Raw genomic sequence first — 21,983 nt, 5'->3', positions numbered from 1 at the left:
ATTTCCCCATTTTTGGAGATGCTAATACAAGTAGATAGGTGAGTGAATAGATAATTACTTTATAAGCAACATAGTCTCTGAGGAGCCATTTGAGTCTCTTTATATTCATTCTAATTGTAAACACAAAGGAGAGAGCAGAGGTGCCTTTTACATTGTTCTAGATGACGAAGAGGTTTTGTGAAGCCCATAATACATATTTGACATATTAGAAGGAAATTAGAAGGATATTGCAGTGAAATCCTTGATATTGGGAACTTTACTGGACAAGATCCAGTGAAGAAAGATCTTGGTGCTCACAGCATGGCCCTGAGGGCTCAGCATGTAGTATATGTAAAGCAATCTGCCTGGCTTGGCCATGACAGGACTTCACTCTTCAGACAGTAGCATCTTCATTAAGGAACAAATGGATTTGGCAAGCCTTAATTGGACCCTGGTACATTTTAATGTTAAGTTTTGTGAGGTATGAAGAACATATCCTGAGCTGTTTCCTTTCATTTAAAGCAGATGAGATGCCTTGCTAGTTATAAAACCAACAACAATGACAACAAACATTCTTTATAAGTGCACTGGTGCTTCTCAAATAAAGGAGAAAAGAAAACAACTGTAGAGGAGGAATGCATGAGGGAAATTGACTTGACACTAGAGTAAATAGTTACCTCTTAAGAAAAACTCTATGGAATCTTGAAACTCTCAATGCATAGAAACTTGGCTTTGTCAAAACTTGTCCAGCACTCCAACTTCTGCATAATCAATCCTCTTTTTCTCCCCTTATCTTCTCCAATGCCTTCAATTGTAAAAAAGAAAAAAAATAATTTTGTTCAGTAGAAATAGTTTTCCTGATGTTACTTAAAGAGAACATACATAAGTTAGAGGGAAGGACATTGCCTCATAGGCCACTAGGTTCATTCTGCTACTAATTTTCTTATGTGATCATAGGAAAGTCACTGTATCTTCTGACTCCAGTTGCCTCATCTCAAAAAGAAATGACTTGATCTATAATCACTAACTCTCTTACCACTTCTTTCTTAGTTTCAAGGCTAAGATTGCTTTAGCCAATTCAGCCTACCCTGGTAGTATGGTTGAATATCATCTGTATGGTAATTTGAGTACTAATTAATTTTCAGATGGAAAGTGACTACTCAAGTTGGTAGCCATGAATAAGTTAATCACTGACCCTTGATAGAATGTCACTTTAGGTGCTGAGGAATTCACTGTTAGGCCCACCTGCCTTTGAGCTCTTATTTTCCATTACCAAAATCCTGTAACATATGCTTATCTATGAGGCTGTCTATGAGACATTAGACCTTTAAAACAGAGTATTTTTAAGACTATGATAGTGTGACTGTGTTGTTCAGGCAATACTCAGCATATTCATTGTGTCTCACTACTCTTTAAGACAAGAGAAATTGGAATACATGCAGGGTAGAATGACTGGAATGGTGGGACTATGTTTTATGAGGCAGAAATAAAGGAAACTGGGATGGTTTCCTTAGGGAAAAATACAAAAGTATGGTAATAGCTGTGTGTTTGTATTATAGGGCCACCATTCTTAATGTTTCTGTGGAATAGAACTATAGGTTGAAATAGATTTTATATTCTTATAAAGAGGAGTTTCTGTCAGTCTTCCTCAAATGGAGTAGATTACTTTTGGAGGTGCCTAATTCTCTATTAGTGGGGTGATGACACAGAGACCAAAAAAAAAAAAAAAATTACATGGGCTATTTGCCCACCACTAACTACCACCACCACCATCATTTAAAGAGCACTTATTATGGAATAAGTACTATTTTAGATATTTTACTTTCATTCATACATTTAATTCCCATAAAACTTTATGAGATGGGTTCTTTACTATGAGCAACATCACTCCTATAAGACACAGAGATGTTAACTAACTTGTTTGAGCTTATATGGAGGAAGATGGAACTGCTAGGATTTAAACTGAAAAATCTGACCCCAATTACCTACACTTTGTTAATTATTTTATTATTCCATTCCCTTTTGCACAGGACTCAAGTGCTAGATGAGATTGAACAACTGAATTTTTAAGGACCTTTGAATCTTGAGGTTCTGATTTTTATATGCAAAGCTGACAGTACTGAAAATTCAATGTATAGTTTTATGTACTTCTCTTGACAGTTTGAGAACTTAAATTTTTTCCATACTTAACTCTATTTAATATACTTACTTTAATTTATTAACATCACAATGATAAGTCCACTTAAAAATTTTTGGGTTTGTAATTTTTTTGTGAATTTAAATAACATTTTAAAAGCAGCAGCCTTTTTTTAGACTTAAAATCATGACATGTTAGCAAATATTGGTAACAAATATATTTTCTGACATACCCACAAATATGTTTGCTGTTATTAAACAGTATAGTAATAGTGATAAGTGGCATAAAGTTATGCCAACTTTGAGAATGAATGATATGTATATCTCATAAATTTCCAGCAAATTCCAGGTTTTTAATATTTGATTGTGGTGCTCAGGATTGAACCAAGGGGCGTTCTACTTGTTAGCTACATCCTCAGTGTTTTTGGGGATGGAACCTAGGGGAATTCGACCTCCGAGCTATACCCCCTGGCCTGTTTTTTATTATTTATTTTGAAACAGGGTCTCACTAAGTTACGGAAGGCCTTACTGTATAGCTGAGGCTGTCTGTGAACCGTGATCCTCTGGTCTCAGCCTCCCGAATGCTGGGATTATAAGCCTGTGCCACCATGCCTGGCTCTCAGTGTTTTTTTAAAACAGGGTTTCACTAAGTTGCTGAGGCTGGCTTCAATTCTATGATCCTCCTGTCTGCCACCATGCCTAACTACAAATATGAGTTTTAAAAGAAAAAAAGCATTTGTTTTACTATTAGAGCAAGTTTTACTTTTGTCATGATTTGTTTGTTGGCAATTTGAAGCAAATCCAGCATTTAAAATTATAAGCTTCTTTAACCCAGTAGTCTTTCATAAAACATGTCTCTGTAGAGCCAGGCATGGTGGCACATGCCTGTAATCCCAGTACTTGGAAAGCTGAGACATGTGGATCACAAGATGGAAGGCAACTTCACCAGTTTAGTGAGGACGTCAGCAACAGTGAGACTCTGTTTAAAAAAAAAAAATAGTGCTGGGTATAGCTCAAAGGTAGAATGCCCCTAGGTTCAATCCACACCCCCACACCCCCTGGCCCCCAATGTCTCTTGTCACTTCGGAGAAAATCACACTTTTCCCTCTGAGAAAGAACATGTTAATGTGAGCAGTGTGACTTCCAACATATTAGAAAGGTTAGGTTTTGTTTGTTAGCAAAAATTTACTGGAACCTAAATTAGGTAAATCTGTCAGTCAGTCAATAACACTACAAACATAAAGCCTCTTTTATTTTATAGTTGGCAGGTAGTTTTCTTCTTTCATTAAAAATGTGGAAGCCAGGTGTGGTTGCTCAGGCATATAATTCTAAGACTTGGGAGGCTGAGATGGGAGAATCATAGATTTGAGGCCTGCTTCGGCAATTTAGTGAGACCCTGTTTCAAAACTAAAGAGTAAAATAGGATCGAGTGTGGAGCCCAGAGGAAGAATGCCCCTGGGTTTACTACACACAGACACATACAAATTGTTAATTAAATTGGGGGAGCAGAAAATGTGGTGCATACACGGTATTTGTATAATAGAACAACCTGATATGTTAAATATACATATATATAGGTAATATAACTTGAGTACTCAGTTGAAATGTAAGATATAAAGCTGAAGTGCATACTGCAAAGAATGGGGTGGTGGTGGAGCCATCTGCCTTGGAAGAGAAGATTGATCACTGACATGACTGAGCTGCCAACACCAAAACGCATTTCAGTCATTTTCATTGTCTTTAGCTTTAGAGACATTTACATTTCTATAATTCCTTCTAATCAAATAATACCAAGGACATACCTATAATTAAACAAATTTGAGTTTATTGCTCATTTTAGTGAGGGAGAATACATGCCATATCTTACCACAGCTGGTCTCAGTAAGACTGTTAGATTGAACCTGTTTTAGGATTTGGGTTATTCTGAATGATTTTGGGTAGGGTCTAAGGAAACAGAAGACTACTATAGATTGTGTGTTGTCATAAATCAGGGAAGAAAACCTAATTTAAAGGGAGGGTAGACTAGACGAAGCTAAAGCTATAATCAGAAAGGTTCCCATTAAGTAAAAAGTAGAACAGATGATATCCAATGCAATAAGAATGAATACTTCTAATTCAGTATTGCTAGTGGATTCAGGGAAGGGTAAGAAAGGATAATATTCTGTAGCTACAATTAGATTGGGCAGCAGGTAGGGGAATTGATTCATGCAGTTCCTTAGGCCATTTCCCAGTCATTTCTCTCAACTGCAATGACTTCCACCTGTACATGGATTTCAACTCCATTATACAGGCAAAATTCCATTCTTGACCTATGCTCTCCAACTCCCAGTTGCTGGCATCTTCTCTGACTTTTGCAACCCCAGCCCACTGCTCTTCTCCCCTTGCAGCATGGCAGCCCATCTACATTCCTTGTCTAGGTGGGGTTGGCAGCCCAGTTGCATCAGAGCCATGGTGTACTCTAGCTGCTTCTGGACAAGTGGAGATTATCCATATGGAGATAGGATAAGTGGGAATTGATTACACTCCTAGAAAAAGCTAATCACAAATGCAAAGGTTTTTGGAGCTTTGTGAGGAGCCAGATCTTATTGGAATTAGTTTGGGATAAGTATTGATAATGAAGAGAATAATGTAGTTTTGCATTTATTATTCCATTTGCATGAATGAATATGAATAAATACCTAGAATAGTGCCATTGGTTATCATGACAGTATTTCTAGAATTGAAAATTGAAACAAAGGATAGTCGCACACAGAACATTTGAATTTAATAATGATTTACTATAGTTTGCTGATTATTTAGTGCTAGACACTAGACTCAGTACTTGATTCACTTACTATAGAAATTGTTTGAGGATATAATTATAATCTTCTCCTCCCATCATCTTGACTATGGGCAAGTCTTGGTGACTCAACAGTGAACAGAATGCAGTAACATACAATATTATTTCCAAGGCTGTTTTACAACAATGATCTTTCATCCGATCCTCTCTGGGACATGCATGTTTGGAGCTCTTTAGAGTCCTGAGCAACTATGTAAGAAGTGCATCTATTCTGAAACTAACATGTTAGAAAGGAGAGACAACATGGAGAGATCACATATAGGTAGAGGAATATGTCTAAGAAACTCTAGCTGTTCCAGCCCAGAGCTCTTGAAGTGGTCCAGCTCAGGCACCACATCTGAGTAAAGAAGACTTGAGGATCACAGGTTCGTGGCCAGCCTCAGCTACTCAGTGAGGCCCTCTGCAACTTAATGAGACCCTGTTTCAAAATAAAGAATAAAAAACATTAGGGCTGAGGGTATAGCTTGGAGGTAGAGTGCCCCAGGTTTAATTCCCAGTACTTAAAAAAAAGACTTTGAAATGATCCAACCTCTGGTAAAGATGTAACTACAACCTTATGAAGGGCCTGGAGACAAAACCACCTGCCCTAAATTCCTGGTCCATAGAAATCTCTAAAATTATAATGATTATTGTTGTTTTAAGTCCTTATTTTAGGGCTATTTGTTATGCAACAGTAGGTAAATAATACCAATTACTTCTAGGCAATTCTTGGATTAGAATTTATAGCAATTTATTTTTGAGACAAAAATAAATTTTCTTTCTGGAAACACAAGGAAATAAAAACTTTTAGAAGGTATGTTTGATGTCTTTTATAATTATGATTTTTTAGGCCTGTGGAAAAGAAAAACAAACTGGATTTGGTGCCAGTAAACCTACATTTAGGCTTTAGTTCTTCCAGTTCTACTGTGTGACATGGGGAAAACCTCTTAGCTTTGCTGAGTATTGTTTTTCCTCCTACTGAAAGAGAAGATGTAGAACTTGATATTTAACTAATGACATATTTTTAGAATGACATTTAGAGACAGGAATTTGTCAGAAGAGAGTGACATAGGGTCTGAAAATTATGTCAAATGAGAAATGAATGTAGAAAGTGGAGTTGTTTCACCTATTGAGTTGTTTTCTTAAGATATTTGAACACTAATATGAAATAGGAAGGAAAATAGATTAGTTTTATTCATATTTTGAGTGCAAATAGAAAGCAATATGTGGTAATTATGTCTTTGTTCATGATACTATAGCAAAAATATCACAGATTATAGAATTTATATACAATAGAAAGTTATTTTTCACAGTCCTGAAGGTTGATGCTATCTGTGGTCTAGACAAGTGTCTCCCAAAGGCCAATATATTTTTCAGCCCATGGTGCTTTTGGGGGTTGATTCAGCCTTTGGAAGGTGGGGCCTAGTGAGAAATTTTATGCCATTGAGGGCATGCCCTCAAAGGGAATACTTTGATCTCTCTCTCTCTCTCTCTCTCTCTCTCTCTCTCTCTCTCTCTCTCTCTCTCTCTCTCTCTCTCTCCCTCCCTCCCTCCCTCCCTCCCCCCCCTCTCGTACACACACACACACACACACACACACACATACACACAAACACACACACACACACCCTGGTTATGCTATGCGATGAATGGGCTTCTCCTCTCAGGCTCTTCCACCATGATGCTCTGCCATAGACCCAAAGCAACAGAACCAAGTAGTCATAGAAAAAACTGATTCAAATAAAGTTTTCTTCTTTAAAGTTAATTTATCTCAGGTTTTATTATAAAAATGGAAACTGACTAACCTGAATCACCCAGGAAATCTAAGATCAAGGTACTGGCAGGTTCAGAGTTTAGTAATGTCCTCTGCTTCCAGTATGGTGCTCATTTCTTTGGACGGGGCCAAGAAACTATTATTTTTGTGTGTGTGCACTTTTATTGGTGCATTAAAGTCTTACATCAAAATGTAAATCATGTTTACAATGACATACAAGCACACAGCACTTGGTTCTTACAAGGTTTCAAACCAAGGTTTGACAGGGTAAAAGGAAAAAGGGGCCTACCTAGTTGCCTCAACCACCAAGCATATTCTAGAGGCTCCATCTCTTAATACTATCACATTAGACTTTAGGTTGAAGCATAAGAATTTTGGAGGGAGTACATATAATGAAACAACAGTAATAAGGGTCTAAGTTTTAGTTTTTACAAGGATTATTTTAATAATTAGACTTATTAGAAAATATTTGAGATCCCTCAACTGAAGAAATGAAAGAAAGCTTGTTTATTTTTTATAGGGTTTGGTACAGAAACATTATAATATATGGACTCTTCAAACATCTTCAAGAAGGCCACACTTACTCTCAAATTATTCTTTTTTTCTATCTCTCCTACATATCTATTTACAAATGATTTTTGTTTTTCTTTATTATAAGAGTAATATGCTCATTGAGGAAAAATTAGAAATTACATAAAATAAAACAATTTAAATTACCAATAATCTTACTGATACTTAGAAATTACTACAAATTTTTAGTTTATATCTTCCAAATTTGTGTGTATGTGTGTATGTAGGGGGGATAAAATTTATCTGTATATATATACACAGAACAAAGTATTGTACTCTAAGTACTATAGTATGTTCAATTTTATTTAATATGTCTTTACTTGTGAATAAATTATTTATACAATATTTTTTGCTATTAATATTCAGCTTTGGAAATATTTTCTTACTAAAAATATTATTTATGGTATAACATTTACAATAGAGAACTTCAAAAGAAAAATCAAACTTATTCTAACACTCAAAGGACTATTAATCTTTTGTTGGTTATTCAGATAGCTTTTTCTATATATAAGTTTTTTCTTTAAAAATTATATATTGGCTGGGCATAGTGGCGCACGCTTGTATTCCCAGCATTCGTGAGGCTGAGACCGGAGGGAGGATCACAGTTTGCGGACAGCCTCAGCTACTTAGTGAGGCCCTCTGCAACTTAGTGAGACCCTGTTTCAAATTAAAGAATGAAAAATAGGGCAGGGGGTGTAGCTCGGAGGTCAAATGCTCCTGGGTTCCATCCCCAGACCCGCAAAAAAAAAAAAAAAAAAAAAATTATATATTGAAGCTAGGTAGGGTGGCCCACACCTGTAATCTCAGTACTGGGGAGGCTGAGACATGATGATTGCAGGTTCAAATCCAGTCTCAGCAACTTAGTGAGTTTCTAAGCAACTAAGCAAGATTCTGTTTCCAAATAAAATAACATAAAAAATAAATAAAAATAGGGCTGGGGTGTAGTTTGGAGGTAGAATGCCCTTGAGTTCAATCATAGCAAAACACACAGACACATAGACACACACACACACACACACACACACACACACACACACACACACACACACAGACACGTTTTTCACTAACAGTTTATCATTCATAGTGCATTATATTTTTGCATTATATTAAATTTTCTGCAAACATATGATTTTCAACAATTTAAAAGTATCATATGGATTATTTGAGGGCATTATGGCTTCATAGTGTCCTCAAAAATCTCCAAAATTGGACATGTAGGTGTCTTCTAATTATTAATTACTACAAACTATACTGTATTCAACAACATATATATTATTGTTTTTAATGGCTGTATTTCATTGTGTAGCTATATCATCAGTAACTTATTTCATAATATCTTAATTCTAAATATTTTACTTAAATAATCCTGTCACTGTTAGAGGAAATCCTTCCTCATAGCTTTCTTTTTTATTATTTTTGACCTTTGATAAGTAATTGTTTTAAGTTCATCAGCCTACAATATACTAAACAATTTATTTTTTTCTAATACTCTGGAGGCATGTAGGAAAATCATGAGCCATAGCCCCAAACCTTCAAGAGTTAAAATTTAGTTATAAATGTAACTATTGCATGTAAAATAGTAATGAATAATTTATTCTAGTATATTATTAAATGCTGAATTGTGTGTTAATGATTAAGGGCTTTGATGTGTAGTTTGGGGAATGGCAGAATAATGAGGCCCAGTTACTCAGGAAGAGCTTTAAGCATGAAATGCAGTTTAATCTGAACTTTGAAGAGTGGCTTGGGTTCTGGTTGGGTTCCTTGTGAAAGAGAATGTAAGGGTGTAAGACACTCCTGGGGAAAGGAAGGAGACACGGAAAGGCTCAAGGATTTGAGTGATTTTGATATATTTCTAGTAGCATGGAAGGCTATTTAGGTTTAAAGTCCTTTGTCATTCTTAAGCAATTGGTTTTGAAAATCAATTCTGAAAAATCTGAGCAACATTTTTAATCTGTTACAATATGTTTTTAATATGTTAATATGTTATACTTTCTTTTTTTTGATGGTACTGGGGGTGGAACACAGGGGCTTTTCTACATCGGGGCTATACTCCCAGACCTATTTTATACTTTATTTGGAAACAGGGAGAGCTAAATTCCTAAGAAATTTAAATTCCTAAATTCCTGAGAGCCTCACTAAGTAGCTGAGGCTGGCTTCGAACCTGTGTGATCCTCCTGTCTCAGCCTCCCAAGCACTGGGATTATAAGTGTGCAACACTATGCCCAGCTTTATACTTTGTAATATTTACTTTTTATCTCCTTTAGACCCTGGGAAAAATCTTCAAATTCCTGATTTATGCCAGGCGTGATGGTGCACGCTTGTAATCCCCGTGCTTGGGAGGCGGAGACAGAAGGATCATGCAGGTTCAAAGCCAGCCACGCTGGCTTAAGAGACCCTGTTTCCAAATAAAAATATAAAAACTAGGTGTCTGGGAGTGTATCCAGGAGGTAGAAGGGTTTCCAGGAACCCCAGTCTGACCAAAAAGAAGAAGAAGAAGAACAACAACAACAACAACAACAAATTCCTGATTTATGAAAATTGCTTTTTCCCCCCCTAGAAACTGTCTAATGCCTTTTTTTGGTAGTACTCTGTGCTTTTCCAGTCATATCCCCCTCTCTCTCTGTGTATATAATATTATAAGCATATATATTATGTACTATATATTATTTTTGTAATACTGTATATTATATTTTTAACCGATTTCCAATGCAATTTTCATTAGATAATCTGAATCAACATTTACTTAGTCCTTATATTGGGACAGGGACCCTTTTGAATAATATTTTGAACATTTTTTACTGTTAGGGTTGGTGGGGCTATTGAGATTAGGAGCTGAGAGAAAATAAATTTATAGTAAATTTCCTTTGAATGAACCAATCCTCAGTAACTCAGGTCCCCTCATGTTTTGCTTTTGTGTTGTTCATATTTAAGTGGTTGTTTGCAAAAGGAAGATTAAAAGAAGAGAAATATTCTTCTTTGTGCTGTTTTAAAAATTACAACTAAGTAGGTTTCTTATTGTTTTTCCTAAATTATATCCACATTATAATCTTAAATAAGGGCATATTTATTTTATTTTTTATTTTGAACATTGTTTCCTAAAGAGGGGTCAGTGCCTGTGTATCAGAACTAATGTCCTGGTCCTCTACTTGGGGATGGTATGTGGGATTGGTGAGGACAAATGCATTTTAACACATTCGCCAAGAAATTCTCCCTATTGAAGTGTAAGAACCACTGCTTTAGGGAAAGGTCTCAAAGCTCTTCATGACTGTGCTCCAGTGTTGCACCAACACCTGAGATAGATTATCACTGGACACTTGCCTCAGTTGCTATGTCATAGGCCCTGTTATTTTTTTTTAAGAAAATTGCAAAATAAACTGGGATTTCTTTCTTAAGATATTTCACTTATACTTTTTGTAATCTCAGAAAGAGAGAAAACCTCAGAAATCCTTTATTAAGTGTCTTTTAAAAAATTGTGATTACTGACCTTATTTCAGACAAAAACTTATTATTAAGTGTATTAATTTACATGCCACTTTTACTCAGGTGAATTGCTTATAGGTCTCCAATAAAGACCAATATTTATTAAGTTTAAAAAGCTAAAAGGTGAGGCCTGTTGGGCATGGTGGAGCTTGCCTTAATAAGCCCAGTACCTGGGAGGCTGAGATAAGAAGATCACAGGTTTGAGTCCAGAATTAGCCATTTAGCAAAATTCTCAGCAACCTAGTGCGCCCTTTTTCAAAACAATAAATATAAAAATTGAAAAATAAAAAGGGCTGTGGGTGTGGCTAAAAGTAGAATGCCCCTGGGTTCAATCTCCAGTACCACACACATACACAAAAAGAGACGGCCAGGATCATTCATCCACTGTTCCTAAGGATGGTATAAAATGACTTTATACAACTTAACCCACTTACCAGTTTTACTTACTGCATGTATTTGTGACTCGATGACATACTGCAAGTAGTTTTTGTGGCTTCCTTGGGGAGATCATAACTTTTCAGCCTGTTGCTCAATCTGTATCTATACCGTTGAGCCACTTCACACAGATTATGGGGCTGAGGATAGTGTGGGTCATCACTGAAATACGGAACCCACGGTTATTTTCTGTGGTGCAGGATGGCAATGACCACATTCACATGAGTTAAGAAAAAAAAAAAAAAACAAGGAACACAGCCAGACAACTAAGTGAACATGTATGCACAAGACTGTTTGAAACTGACCCTGGGAAGAAAAAAAAATGGTATTCTGTAGAGCAGAATGCTGTAGCACTACCTAAAATTGTTATCTAGTGCTGGAGAGCCTCTCCTAGCACCTTTCATCTTCCATTTGGGAATGTTTGGAAAATCTTCATTATGGTCAGTAGTGAGTCATGTGGAGGCAACTACTTCCACATTTGACAGTTTAACTTAGCTTTTAATCCTTAGGTTGAATCAGTTTAAACAATTACTATTTTTTATTTTTTAGGCTATGATGTGAAATAATTTGCATTTGAAAAGAAAGTAATTGAAGAATAAATGATCAGATGCTAACTATTGATTCATAAAAGCCTCAGTCATATATGTGATATAGACTTTATTCAGATTCAAAATGGCTTTGAGAACCATATCTCTGTGTGTTCATTTGCACAAAGAGCACAGCAAACTGGCCATTTTAAGGAGAGCCATGTACAAACCATGATGGCTATCTAAAAAGAAGGGTACCTTTGACTCACTCCATAGAATTATTGTAAACATTCAATGATATAAAACATCTTCTTTAGGGGAAGGAAGTGGTCTAGGAGTAAGGTACAGAGGAACTCACTTCCCTGCTCTGCCTGACTTTGTCTTTTTCAGTTTATTCTAACACAAATGTATTGAACTGCTGACTTCTAGGCATTATGCTAGCAATCAGAATTCAGAGAAGATGAAGGTTTAGTTCACAGTATTTTCTTAAGGTACTGGGGATTGAACCCAGGGGAATTCTACCTCCGAGCTACACCCCTAACTTATTTTTTATGCTTTATTTTGAAACAGGGCCTTGCTAAGTTGCTGAGGCTGGCTGCGAAAAGGCAATCTTTTTGTCTCAGCCTCTGAAATATTGGAATTATAAGTGTGCACCACCATGCCTGGCTAAAATTAGGATTTTGAAGCTTCTGAAGACTGGGTGATTTACTTCAAACATTAAATATTTTTTTTTAATTGGGAGAGAGGGTACCTTTGTGCAGACAGATAAGGCAATTGCAGGATTGCTAAAGGGCTATGACCAAATAATATTTGCTTTAAGAGCACTCAGTTCCAGTTTAGAGAACCAACAGCTAACTTCTCTGTAATATAAATTAATTTCAGTGCAGATCTTTCTTTAATAAACTTGTCATTTTATTTTAAAAAGCTTTAAATGCAACATGAAAAAAATGTTACTGTATGTTAGTGTCGGGGAAGAGGTGAGGAGTAGAAAGAGGCTTCTTGTAACTTTGGACAGTGTGTAGCTTGAAACTACTAACGATTCTCCCCAAACTCCAGCACACAAAAGCATTCAGGTTGGCTAACTTTCTGGTACTGATTTAGATATTTTATGTTTTCTGGTTCCAATGGACTTTGGATGTGGAAGTTAACTTTTCTACTGGTTTTAAATTGAAGGAAAATCTTTTGTGCTGTTCATAGTTTTTAGGCTGTGAGGAAGGCATTCCTAATAAAAACACTCAACTAAATAGAAAACTTTACTAATCCTAGTAATCTTCACTGAACCTGAACTTTTTAAATAGAAGAGTATAAATGAGTATGAAGTTGAGCTGTCCATTTTTGAACCGCTTAGGTTGCTTTATAATTTCAAAATTAAGCTGTTTGAATATGCAATTTCAGGTTAGTTATTTTGATAATTGCTTAATTAAATTTTAGTATTATTTACTAAGAATTATATTTTAAATGTGTTTTATTAAATTGTTGTCTTTTATTTTAGTTAATATATTTTATTTCTTTCTCTAAACATCATATACTGTCCTCCTAAGTTTAGGATTTTTCTCTAATGCTATATAAAGAAACCTATGTTCTAATGGCTTTCTTTTATTTTATTTTTCTAGGAGTCAGAGAATAATAAGTTATGTTCCCTATATTCCTTCCGAAATACCTCTACCTCACCACATAAGCCTGACGAAGGGAGTCGGGACCGCGAGATAATGACCAGTGTTACTTTTGGAACCCCAGAACGCCGCAAAGGGAGCCTTGCCGATGTGGTGGACACACTGAAACAGAAGAAGCTTGAGGAAATGACTCGGACCGAACAAGAGGGTATGTGTAGACTTAACTGTTGGGCTGTTCTTCTAAAGATTCCATGCCTTACAAAAAAAATGAGTGGGATTTCAAGGGCCAGAGAAGTGCATAATTGGCACTAGCTAGTAAAAAGTTATTCATAGGTTACCATGGTGATGGCAGATTGTGATCCATTAGGAGTGCTAAGCAGATAGCTCTGCTTTTCTAAAACTTTGTGCATTTTATTTAGTTCTTATAACCAAAAAAAAAAAAAAAAAAGAAAAGAAAAGGAAAAATCAAGGTTTCAAACTGACCATAAACATCACCCTGGAAAAAGGTGGTGAAGGAATTTTCCTAACTGTAACTTTATTTTCCACTTTTTATTCCCTTATTTCCTTTTGGCAGTTAGTGTTTCTTTATGAAAATATCAACTGCTTAAAAAGAAAACATTGTTTTCTAATTTATTCCTCTTCAATTTTGTAAATCTTATAAATTTGTAAATTTTATGTTTATCTCCAAATGAAGAATAGAGAGTTGAAGGCATCAATATTGCCAAAGCTAAATGTTCAAGGGTGAGTGCTTTGAGATTTGACATCTGCTGCCACTTTATGCATTTACTTTCTTTATGCTGCACAAGAGTCTTAGGTTAACTTAGGTCCTAGAAAACAGAGGTGGAAGTACACTCTCAAACAGTATGTTTAAATAAAATAAGTCTGACTGATTGCTATGTTATGTGTATGCCCTTTCATTTGTATGTACAGATTTTAAGCCTTAAAATGTAGGGTGATTAATGGCTCTGGATTTATTACTAGCCTTGTAAGTTAATTTTAGACCTCTGTGGCACTATATGGAAATTGAGATTTGATGTAAGGGAATTTTTTATGTAACTCAGTTTTATTTGTTAAAGGCTCAAAATTTGAAGTTTCATATTAATTTTTGAAGAAGCCCTTTCTACAACATATTATATGCTTTCATATTTTATTAACTGGATTATTTGGCACAAAATGTAAGCAATTTTTGATGATTCATGGTTCATGATTAAGTTGATTAGGAACAGCAATACCTGTGTCAAAAGTATAGTACTCTGAGTATGTTCTTCAGTCTCTTTGAACCACAGAATTTGAAATTTGTTAGGGTACTAATGTCTGACTTGGAAACTCAAATATTTTGAGAATTAACTCTAATAATAAATATAAAAGTCTCTATGAACAATATGAATGTGAGATATTGTGATGTTATCATATGTAAATGCCAATTATTTTACTGTGTTTTAATGTAATGATGCCCTAGAGATTATTGAGATAATTAAGACCGTTTGACTTTATGGTTATTTTTTGGCAATTATAAAACTTTAGAGTTCTGTGCCCTGATAGATATACATAGATATATGTATATATAATCTATGTATCTGTGTGTGTGTAGTGTGTGTGCATGCATGTGCTTGTTCACTTGGGTTGCAGGATATGTCGTACTTAGTAGTGAATAATTTCTGATGTGTTCCTTCTGTTCATCTGTAGATTATGAAATTAGATTATCAGGACATTCTGGACTATATTTAAAACATGAACAAATATGTTTTGGATGGGTTGCCAAGAGATTCTGGGTAGTATACGTGATCTCTAGTGTGTAAACTTCATGCTGACTCCTGCCTTTTCAGACTTTGTTTTTCTCATTTTTTGGCTATGTTCTGAATCACTCAGGTTGCCAGATTAATAATCTCTGAGTAAGTGAGATTGTTACATTACTTTAAATTGTGTTTTGCCAAAAATATGGTTTTAGTTAAATGAGTAAGTTTTAGAATACCTTAGAGATTTCTTTAATGTAAAAATAATATAGGTAAATATATTGGTTTGTGATGATATTTTTTCTGGACTATTAGGAAGCCTTTAACCCCCTTTTTTCTTTTTTATTGGTGCATTGTAATCATACATCTTGATGAAGTTCAAGGTGATGGTGGCATCATGCACACAGTGCTCGATAAATTTTCCCCTAGTTCTCACCCCACTCTCTCTTTCTCCACATTTTCCTATGCTCAACACAATGATCGGCTTTGATAAGCTTGTGTATGTACATCATGAAGTGTTTCCCTTTTTTCTTGCAAGAAATGATTTATTTTCTATTCTTCCTCTTCATTACCATGAATCAGAGTCATAGCTGATTGTGCATGGTATGTGTGTGTATCTGTGTGTGTGTGCCTGTGTTACTGGGACTTGAACTCAGGCATGTTCTACCTTTGAGATATACCTCCAAATCTTTTTATTTTGTAACAGCCTTGCTAAGTTACCACATGCTGGCCTTGAACCTGGTATCCTCCTGTCTCAGCCTTTCAAATACTGGGATTAGAGGTCTGTGTTACTGCACCTGGCTAGTTGACTTTGTACAAAAGAAACAAAAATGAGACTGCTCATTTAAGAATTCTTTACCACTCTATTTCTACTAGAAAATAATGTTTTTACAAATATTATACTGATTCCTAATTTTTTTTACAATAACGTGTTTTATACAACAGAAATTTGGGCATTTTTAGTGTATATTAATGTATATAACATTTTTTTGTGTGGTACTGGAGATGGAACCCAGGGGAATTCTGCTTCTGAGCTACACTCCCAGCCCTATTTTTTTATTATTTATTTTGAAACAGGGTCTCACTGGATTGCAGAGAACCTCACTAAGTAGTAGCTGAGGCTGTCGGCAAACCAAGATCCTCCTGTCTCAGTCTCACAAAGCTGGGATTACAAGCATGCGCCACCATGCCCACCTGTACATAACATTTTAACTACAGATATGAGGTGATAGCATGATCATCAAATTTACCAGTCCCAGACATCTGGACAAAACAGTGAATATAATGTATGAGAGAAATAAGACTCAAAAAATTTTGACAAACTGTAAATATGAACTTAATACCAGTCTCTCAAGATAAAATTTAAAAGATTTTAGTTATCAAGTCCAGAGATTGTGACCAAACCCCTCATCTGCACAAGTAATTATTGAAGAAAATCCAAATAGCAGCCACATGAATGAAAAAATAACCTTAAGAGTTTTAGGTGATAGAAAGCACAGTGGGATCAATATGATGAATACTGCCAGAAAACTTCAGTCAGTGCTATTTAATTCACAACATGGAAGTAAGATACGTGAATTCAAGAAGTGATGTTCCACTGGACTCCTTGCTCAATAGAATGTATCCAAAGTATTGTGTTGAGTTAACAATCAAGACACTGTAAGACTCATTGGGATCTTTTCAGAGAATAATCGGCATAATCAGAGATACATTATTATACAAGAGGAAAGGTTCAAAGAACTAGTAGTATCAGCACCAGAAAAAAGACAAACAAGGATGAAATGATATTTTTTATAAAGTCACATGGTGAATGGATTTGGTTTATTCTAATTCTGTGGAGGTAGAGTGCATAGCAGTGACAGTTAAAAGTTAAAAGAGGCCGGGCGTGGTGGCGCACGCTTGTAATCCCCGCGCTTGGGAGGCAGAGACAGGAGGATCGCGCAGGTTCGAAACCAGCCACGCTGGTTTAGGAGACCCTGTTTCCAAAAGTATAAAATAGGTCTGGGAGTGTAGCCCGGAGATAGACGGGCTTCCAGGAACCCCAGTACCACCAAAAAAAAAAAAAAAAAAGTTAAAAGAGACCAGATTATGGTTGATAATAAGACCAACTGTCTAACATTTTTAGGTACCCATATAGAGCAATGGCCACAAACATAACAATGGGTGTCATCATTAATAGTGGACAATAGAGTTGAGCAGCAATTTCAATTTCAACTTTAATGGGGCTACTGTAGAGAACAGAGTGTTGGTCTCTTCAGTGCTAAGACTATGAATTTTTATGAACAATACTCTTGTACATATTTTTATGCAGTATCTTTTTATAGTCCAATCAGGAACTATATAATATTACAATTATTTTTCTATGCATTTTTATTCTGTGCAAGGTACTATATCAAAACTCAGGAATTATTAATTTCTTACCTTTTCATTTTCTGTAAATCCCTTTGATAATCTAGTGATTACTGCAGATCCTTCCTTAAAATTATTTAAAATGTATAAAGTAAAATATATATATTTTAGAGAGAATGAATTATATTAAGTACTAAATAATTTGAAATTTTTGTCATATGGTAGAATGTGCTACTTTACTAACACAGTAAAAGCAGAATCTAATGGAAGGCTTAACAATATCATAATTTTGAAGTAGGGATATGCATAAAAGATATCTTCAAGTATAATAAGATATAAGTATATTGATTATAATTTGTTGATAGCAATGTCACAGGTATAATGAATACTCTATGGTTTGTTGCCTGCATCACTTGAAATGAAAGATTCAATTAGAGAATAATGAAAAAAGAATTGTTTTCATCCAAACTCACAGACCCCTTGAATTGTATCCTTTGATCATGGGGTCTGTGGACCCCAGATTAAGAACCCTTATATAAGAGAATATGAAGCACCCATAATCTAAAGTTAAAGAATTCATATTCTGGCAAACTATATCAGACATATATCAAAAGGATCATAGTTCAGTGTCTAATATAGGATAAGTTCCATTAAATATATATGAAGTGTTATGGGAATTTACAGGATGGAGAGATTGCTTCTACCTAGGAAGCCATGAGAATTTTCTACAGTGAAATGGTCTTTGAAAGGATTTTGTAATCAGAACTGGAGGAGTGATATCTTAGGCAAAAGAAACAGGTAGAGAGCTTTAAAGCCACCAATAGTTCAGATTCTAGGGTGAATTTGCATGTTGGATTTAAGGCTGAAAAACTAGGTTGTTTTCAGATCATGGAGGCCCTTTAATTTTTGGCTAAGTTTGAACTGGATATTGCAAGTGATGACTATTTTTTAGTGAAATGAAGTGATGGATTAGAGTTTTCCTTCAGGAAAGTTAATTTGGTAGGGCTGTGTAGGATGGATGGGAGCAGGGAGAGACATTAAGGAAATTGTTTCAGGGAAGAGATAATGAGGGCCTGAACTCACACAGCAAAAATGAGAAAGGAAAGGGACTAAATATGGAAAAGATATTAGGAGATAGAATTGTTAAGACTTATTGAAGTTTAGAGACCAAGGGGAATGGTTCAAAGATAGCTCAGAGTTTTTTTTGTTTTGTTTTGTCTTGTTTTTTGGTACTAGGGATTGAACCCAGGGGCATTCTACCTTCGAGCTACACTCCAACTCCCTTTCTTCCTTCCTTCCTTCCTTCCTTCCTTCCTTCCTTCCTTCCTTCCTTCCTTCCTTCCTTCCTTCCTTTCCTCCTCCTCCTCTTCCTCCTCCTTTTCTTTCTTTCTTTCTTCTTTCTTTCTTTCTTTCTTTCTTTCTTTCTTTCTTTCTTTCTTTCTTTCTTTCTTTCTTTCTTTCTTTCTTTCTTTCTGTGGTACTGAGGTTCCTGGAAGCCCTTCTACCTCCGGGCTACACTCCCAGACCTATTTTATTTTTGGAAACAGTGTCTCTTAAACGGGGATTACAAGCGTGCGCCACCACACCTGGCTTTATTCTTTATTTTGAAACAGGATCTCACTAAATTGCAGAGAGCCTCACTAAGTAGCTGAAGCTGGCCTCGAACCTGTGATCCTCCTGTCTCAAGTACTGGGATTATAAGCATGCGCCACCATGCCCGGCAGTTCAGATTTTTTAAACTCTGGTTGAATAGAAGGGTGGTAATAAATTAATAACAGTAATAAAAAAGAAGTGTAGGGACAAATTTTTAAAATGAGAGCAACACAGATTTTTATTTTTTGTTCTGAGTTTGGTATTTTGACATTGAATCTTAATTTTAGTTATCTGTAGCAATAGAACAGATTAGTACAGTAGAGAATAAATAAATATAAAAAGTTCATTAAAATTTTAGGATATGTATGAATATAATGCACCAATAAAAATTTTAGGATAGATTTCTGTTTCTAAGATAATTATTTTCTAGGTCTAGGGAGGATGAACAGCTTCACCAATATTTTCTTGGCTTTGAACCTTTTTTAATGCCCGGTCTATCTCTTCATTTGGGATGTATCATCTCTTGGGACATATAAAAGCTTTCAAATGCATTTCCAACCCCTTCTTACTTCCACTTCCTGGTTTGAGAGCAATGCATCATGATTACCTGATTGATAAGCCTGTGAGATTGATGCAATCAATGGTGATCTTTCCTGAATCATTCTTATCCTAAAGAATGTTTTTACTCTTTTATCAGATTAAATACATTCCTCTCATTGCCTTAATATGCAGAGACTGAAACAATATTTACATGATAAAATGACTCTCAAAGCAGGTGCTTTGACCAACAAATTATTGTCCAGTGTTTAATCTGCTGTTTTTTTAAGAAATGCCCTCTCCCGCCACGCAGTGATTTTACTGGATTATTCAATACTTGAGAACAAAGGTGCTCCATAATAAGCATATCCCCTCTAAAAGTGAGGCTTATGGGAAGATAGGCAATATTTCTATGTTTCTGAAAATTTAACTTTGATTTAGTGTCATAAGTAAATAAGGAGGTAGATAGGTAGATGCATAGGTGCATTGAATGAGTAACAGAATTTATCTTTTGAGACACTGTTGATATTGGTGAGTAGAGTGTACAGAAAGCCTTAATTAATGGATTCAGGTTAAAAAGCATCCAAGATAAAAATCCTTCAGCTGTGATTAAATGATGAATTCTAGTTATCCTTGTATCACCCATCTTGTTGCCAATGTAGCTGGGCTCTAACATAAGCGACAGTTGTCAGAAAATGAATACTTTAAAAAGGACTTCTATATCTAAATACATATATTTAATCAGAGAGTCCTTTGGCTTCTGAAAATAAGTTGTCTAATGAGAATTTCATTTGAGCAGCTGCGGCTGAGGAGGTCAACAGGCACTGCCTAGGAGAACATGGCCCAGCTGGTGAAATCTGGTTGTTGTCGTGATCTAAATGGTCAAGTGCTGCTTGTAATCCAGGACCGTCTGTTTGTAAAGGGAAGAGTGAGTGCTTCAGCATAATGTACAGCTGTTTTAATCTCTCTTTAATAATAGTGCTTCAGCCACTATCATGTCTTGCGTATCATACTACTAAGTATATGATCCTGGGCTGAGTGAACTGGGTTGTGTGAGGTTCTGGAGTCCTGTGAAATTGCAGGGAGAGGGATACAATGATAAAACCCTCAACTGTCTGACAAAATGAAAGTTTCTTTCTGACTCTGGCTCTTTTTCTAGACTACTCTTTGGGTAATTATTGTGATCAGGGGGGAGTGACAAGCTTGCAGTTAGGTACAAACACCAGAATAAATGAACTCTTTTTGATAGAGCCGTCAACTTAATGGAAAGTATTCTTAGTTTAGGTGCAATTCCATAGGACATACAATGGTCAGAAATTAGAGTGTTTGTCCCATGGAATTGTGTGCTTTAGGCTATCACAGTAATGGGACTATGTGGATGCATTTTACTGTGTGTGTAGAGAAAGGGCACAGCATTTGAGCTTTGGATTCCTGGTGGGATAGGCTTCCCAATGGCGTATGCAGCTGTTTCCATGCACAAGAATGAACATGTGTTTATGTATGTATATCTGAGGGTTATTATCATTATTTGTATCTCTAAACAATTATTTGGATTTGTACATATATTTCCATAGATGTAAATTTAGTTAAGGTACATGTTAGCATATTTTGACAATCTGAGAGCTTTTGCTGAACAAAGGAGGTGTACAGTGTAGTTTAAACAATGAGAAAACTCACTTTGAGAGTCATGTTTTTGAGTGAGCTATATCTGGCTTTTAATCTCAGTTCTAATATTTAGGCAGCATAGCCTACTGGTTGAGAGAGTGGAGTTTGGAGCTGGACTGTCTGTGTTTGAATCTCGGTTCAGCATTTACTAGTTGAATGAAAAAGCAAGTTAAATAACCTCTCTGTCTCTTTTTGCTCAACCAAATAAGTGGGCATTATTAGAATGCTATGACAAAGACCAAGAATTAGCTAATATAACTGACATATTAAGAACCTTGTCAGCACATGGTGTGTACCCAATAAATGCAACCAGCATTATTTTCTAGCTGAATGACCTTGGACAAATTATTTAGTCCTTTTGTTCTTTAGTTTCTTCATCTGTGAAACTGGATACATGATACCTCTACCTTGCAGCATTGTTGTGAGGACTTGCCATATTATAAATATATGTAATACATAGCTTTTAGAATTATAACTACTATAACTATTGTTATTGTAACTATTACTGCTATTATTATTATTTGAAAAAATTTCAGTAGAGAAACATTACAGGAATCTCATTTTGCACCACAGACCAAGTCATAGGATGTCCCATGGTGTTAAGGGATTTAGCATTTGGCAGGAGTGATGTTCTTGTGTTCTGGAAGAGCAATTCAGTTTGACTCTCCTTGCAGACTTTTTGGAAAAGCTGATACTAAAGTTTCCCCCAATGAAAGCCAATCTTCCCTGCTGAGAAATATGTGGAATGTGATGTTGTCAGTGAGAGAGGTTGGT

The 21,983-nt window shown here is 35.7% G+C and overlaps 1 protein-coding gene across 8 annotated transcripts in view; it reads left to right on the top strand.

Moving 5' to 3' along the window:
- The window catches only part of SOX6 (SRY-box transcription factor 6), a gene marked incomplete at both ends in the record, with an annotated part of 599,473 nt that overhangs the window by 253,430 nt on the left and 324,060 nt on the right, over nucleotides 1-21,983 (top strand). For all 8 annotated transcript variants that reach the window (XM_080715779.1, XM_080715784.1, XM_080715780.1 and 5 more), the window contains one exon: nucleotides 13,333-13,540. In XM_080715779.1, coding sequence (XP_080571905.1) covers nucleotides 13,333-13,540 — 208 coding nt within the window. The remainder of the gene's footprint in view (nucleotides 1-13,332; nucleotides 13,541-21,983) is intronic.

This window comes from Muscardinus avellanarius (genome assembly GCF_963383645.1).
Source record: "Muscardinus avellanarius genome assembly, chromosome: 1".
Classification (NCBI taxonomy): domain Eukaryota; kingdom Metazoa; phylum Chordata; class Mammalia; order Rodentia; family Gliridae; genus Muscardinus; species Muscardinus avellanarius.
Note: the sequence above shows the minus strand (reverse complement) of the source record. Positions and strands in the feature narration are given on the sequence as shown.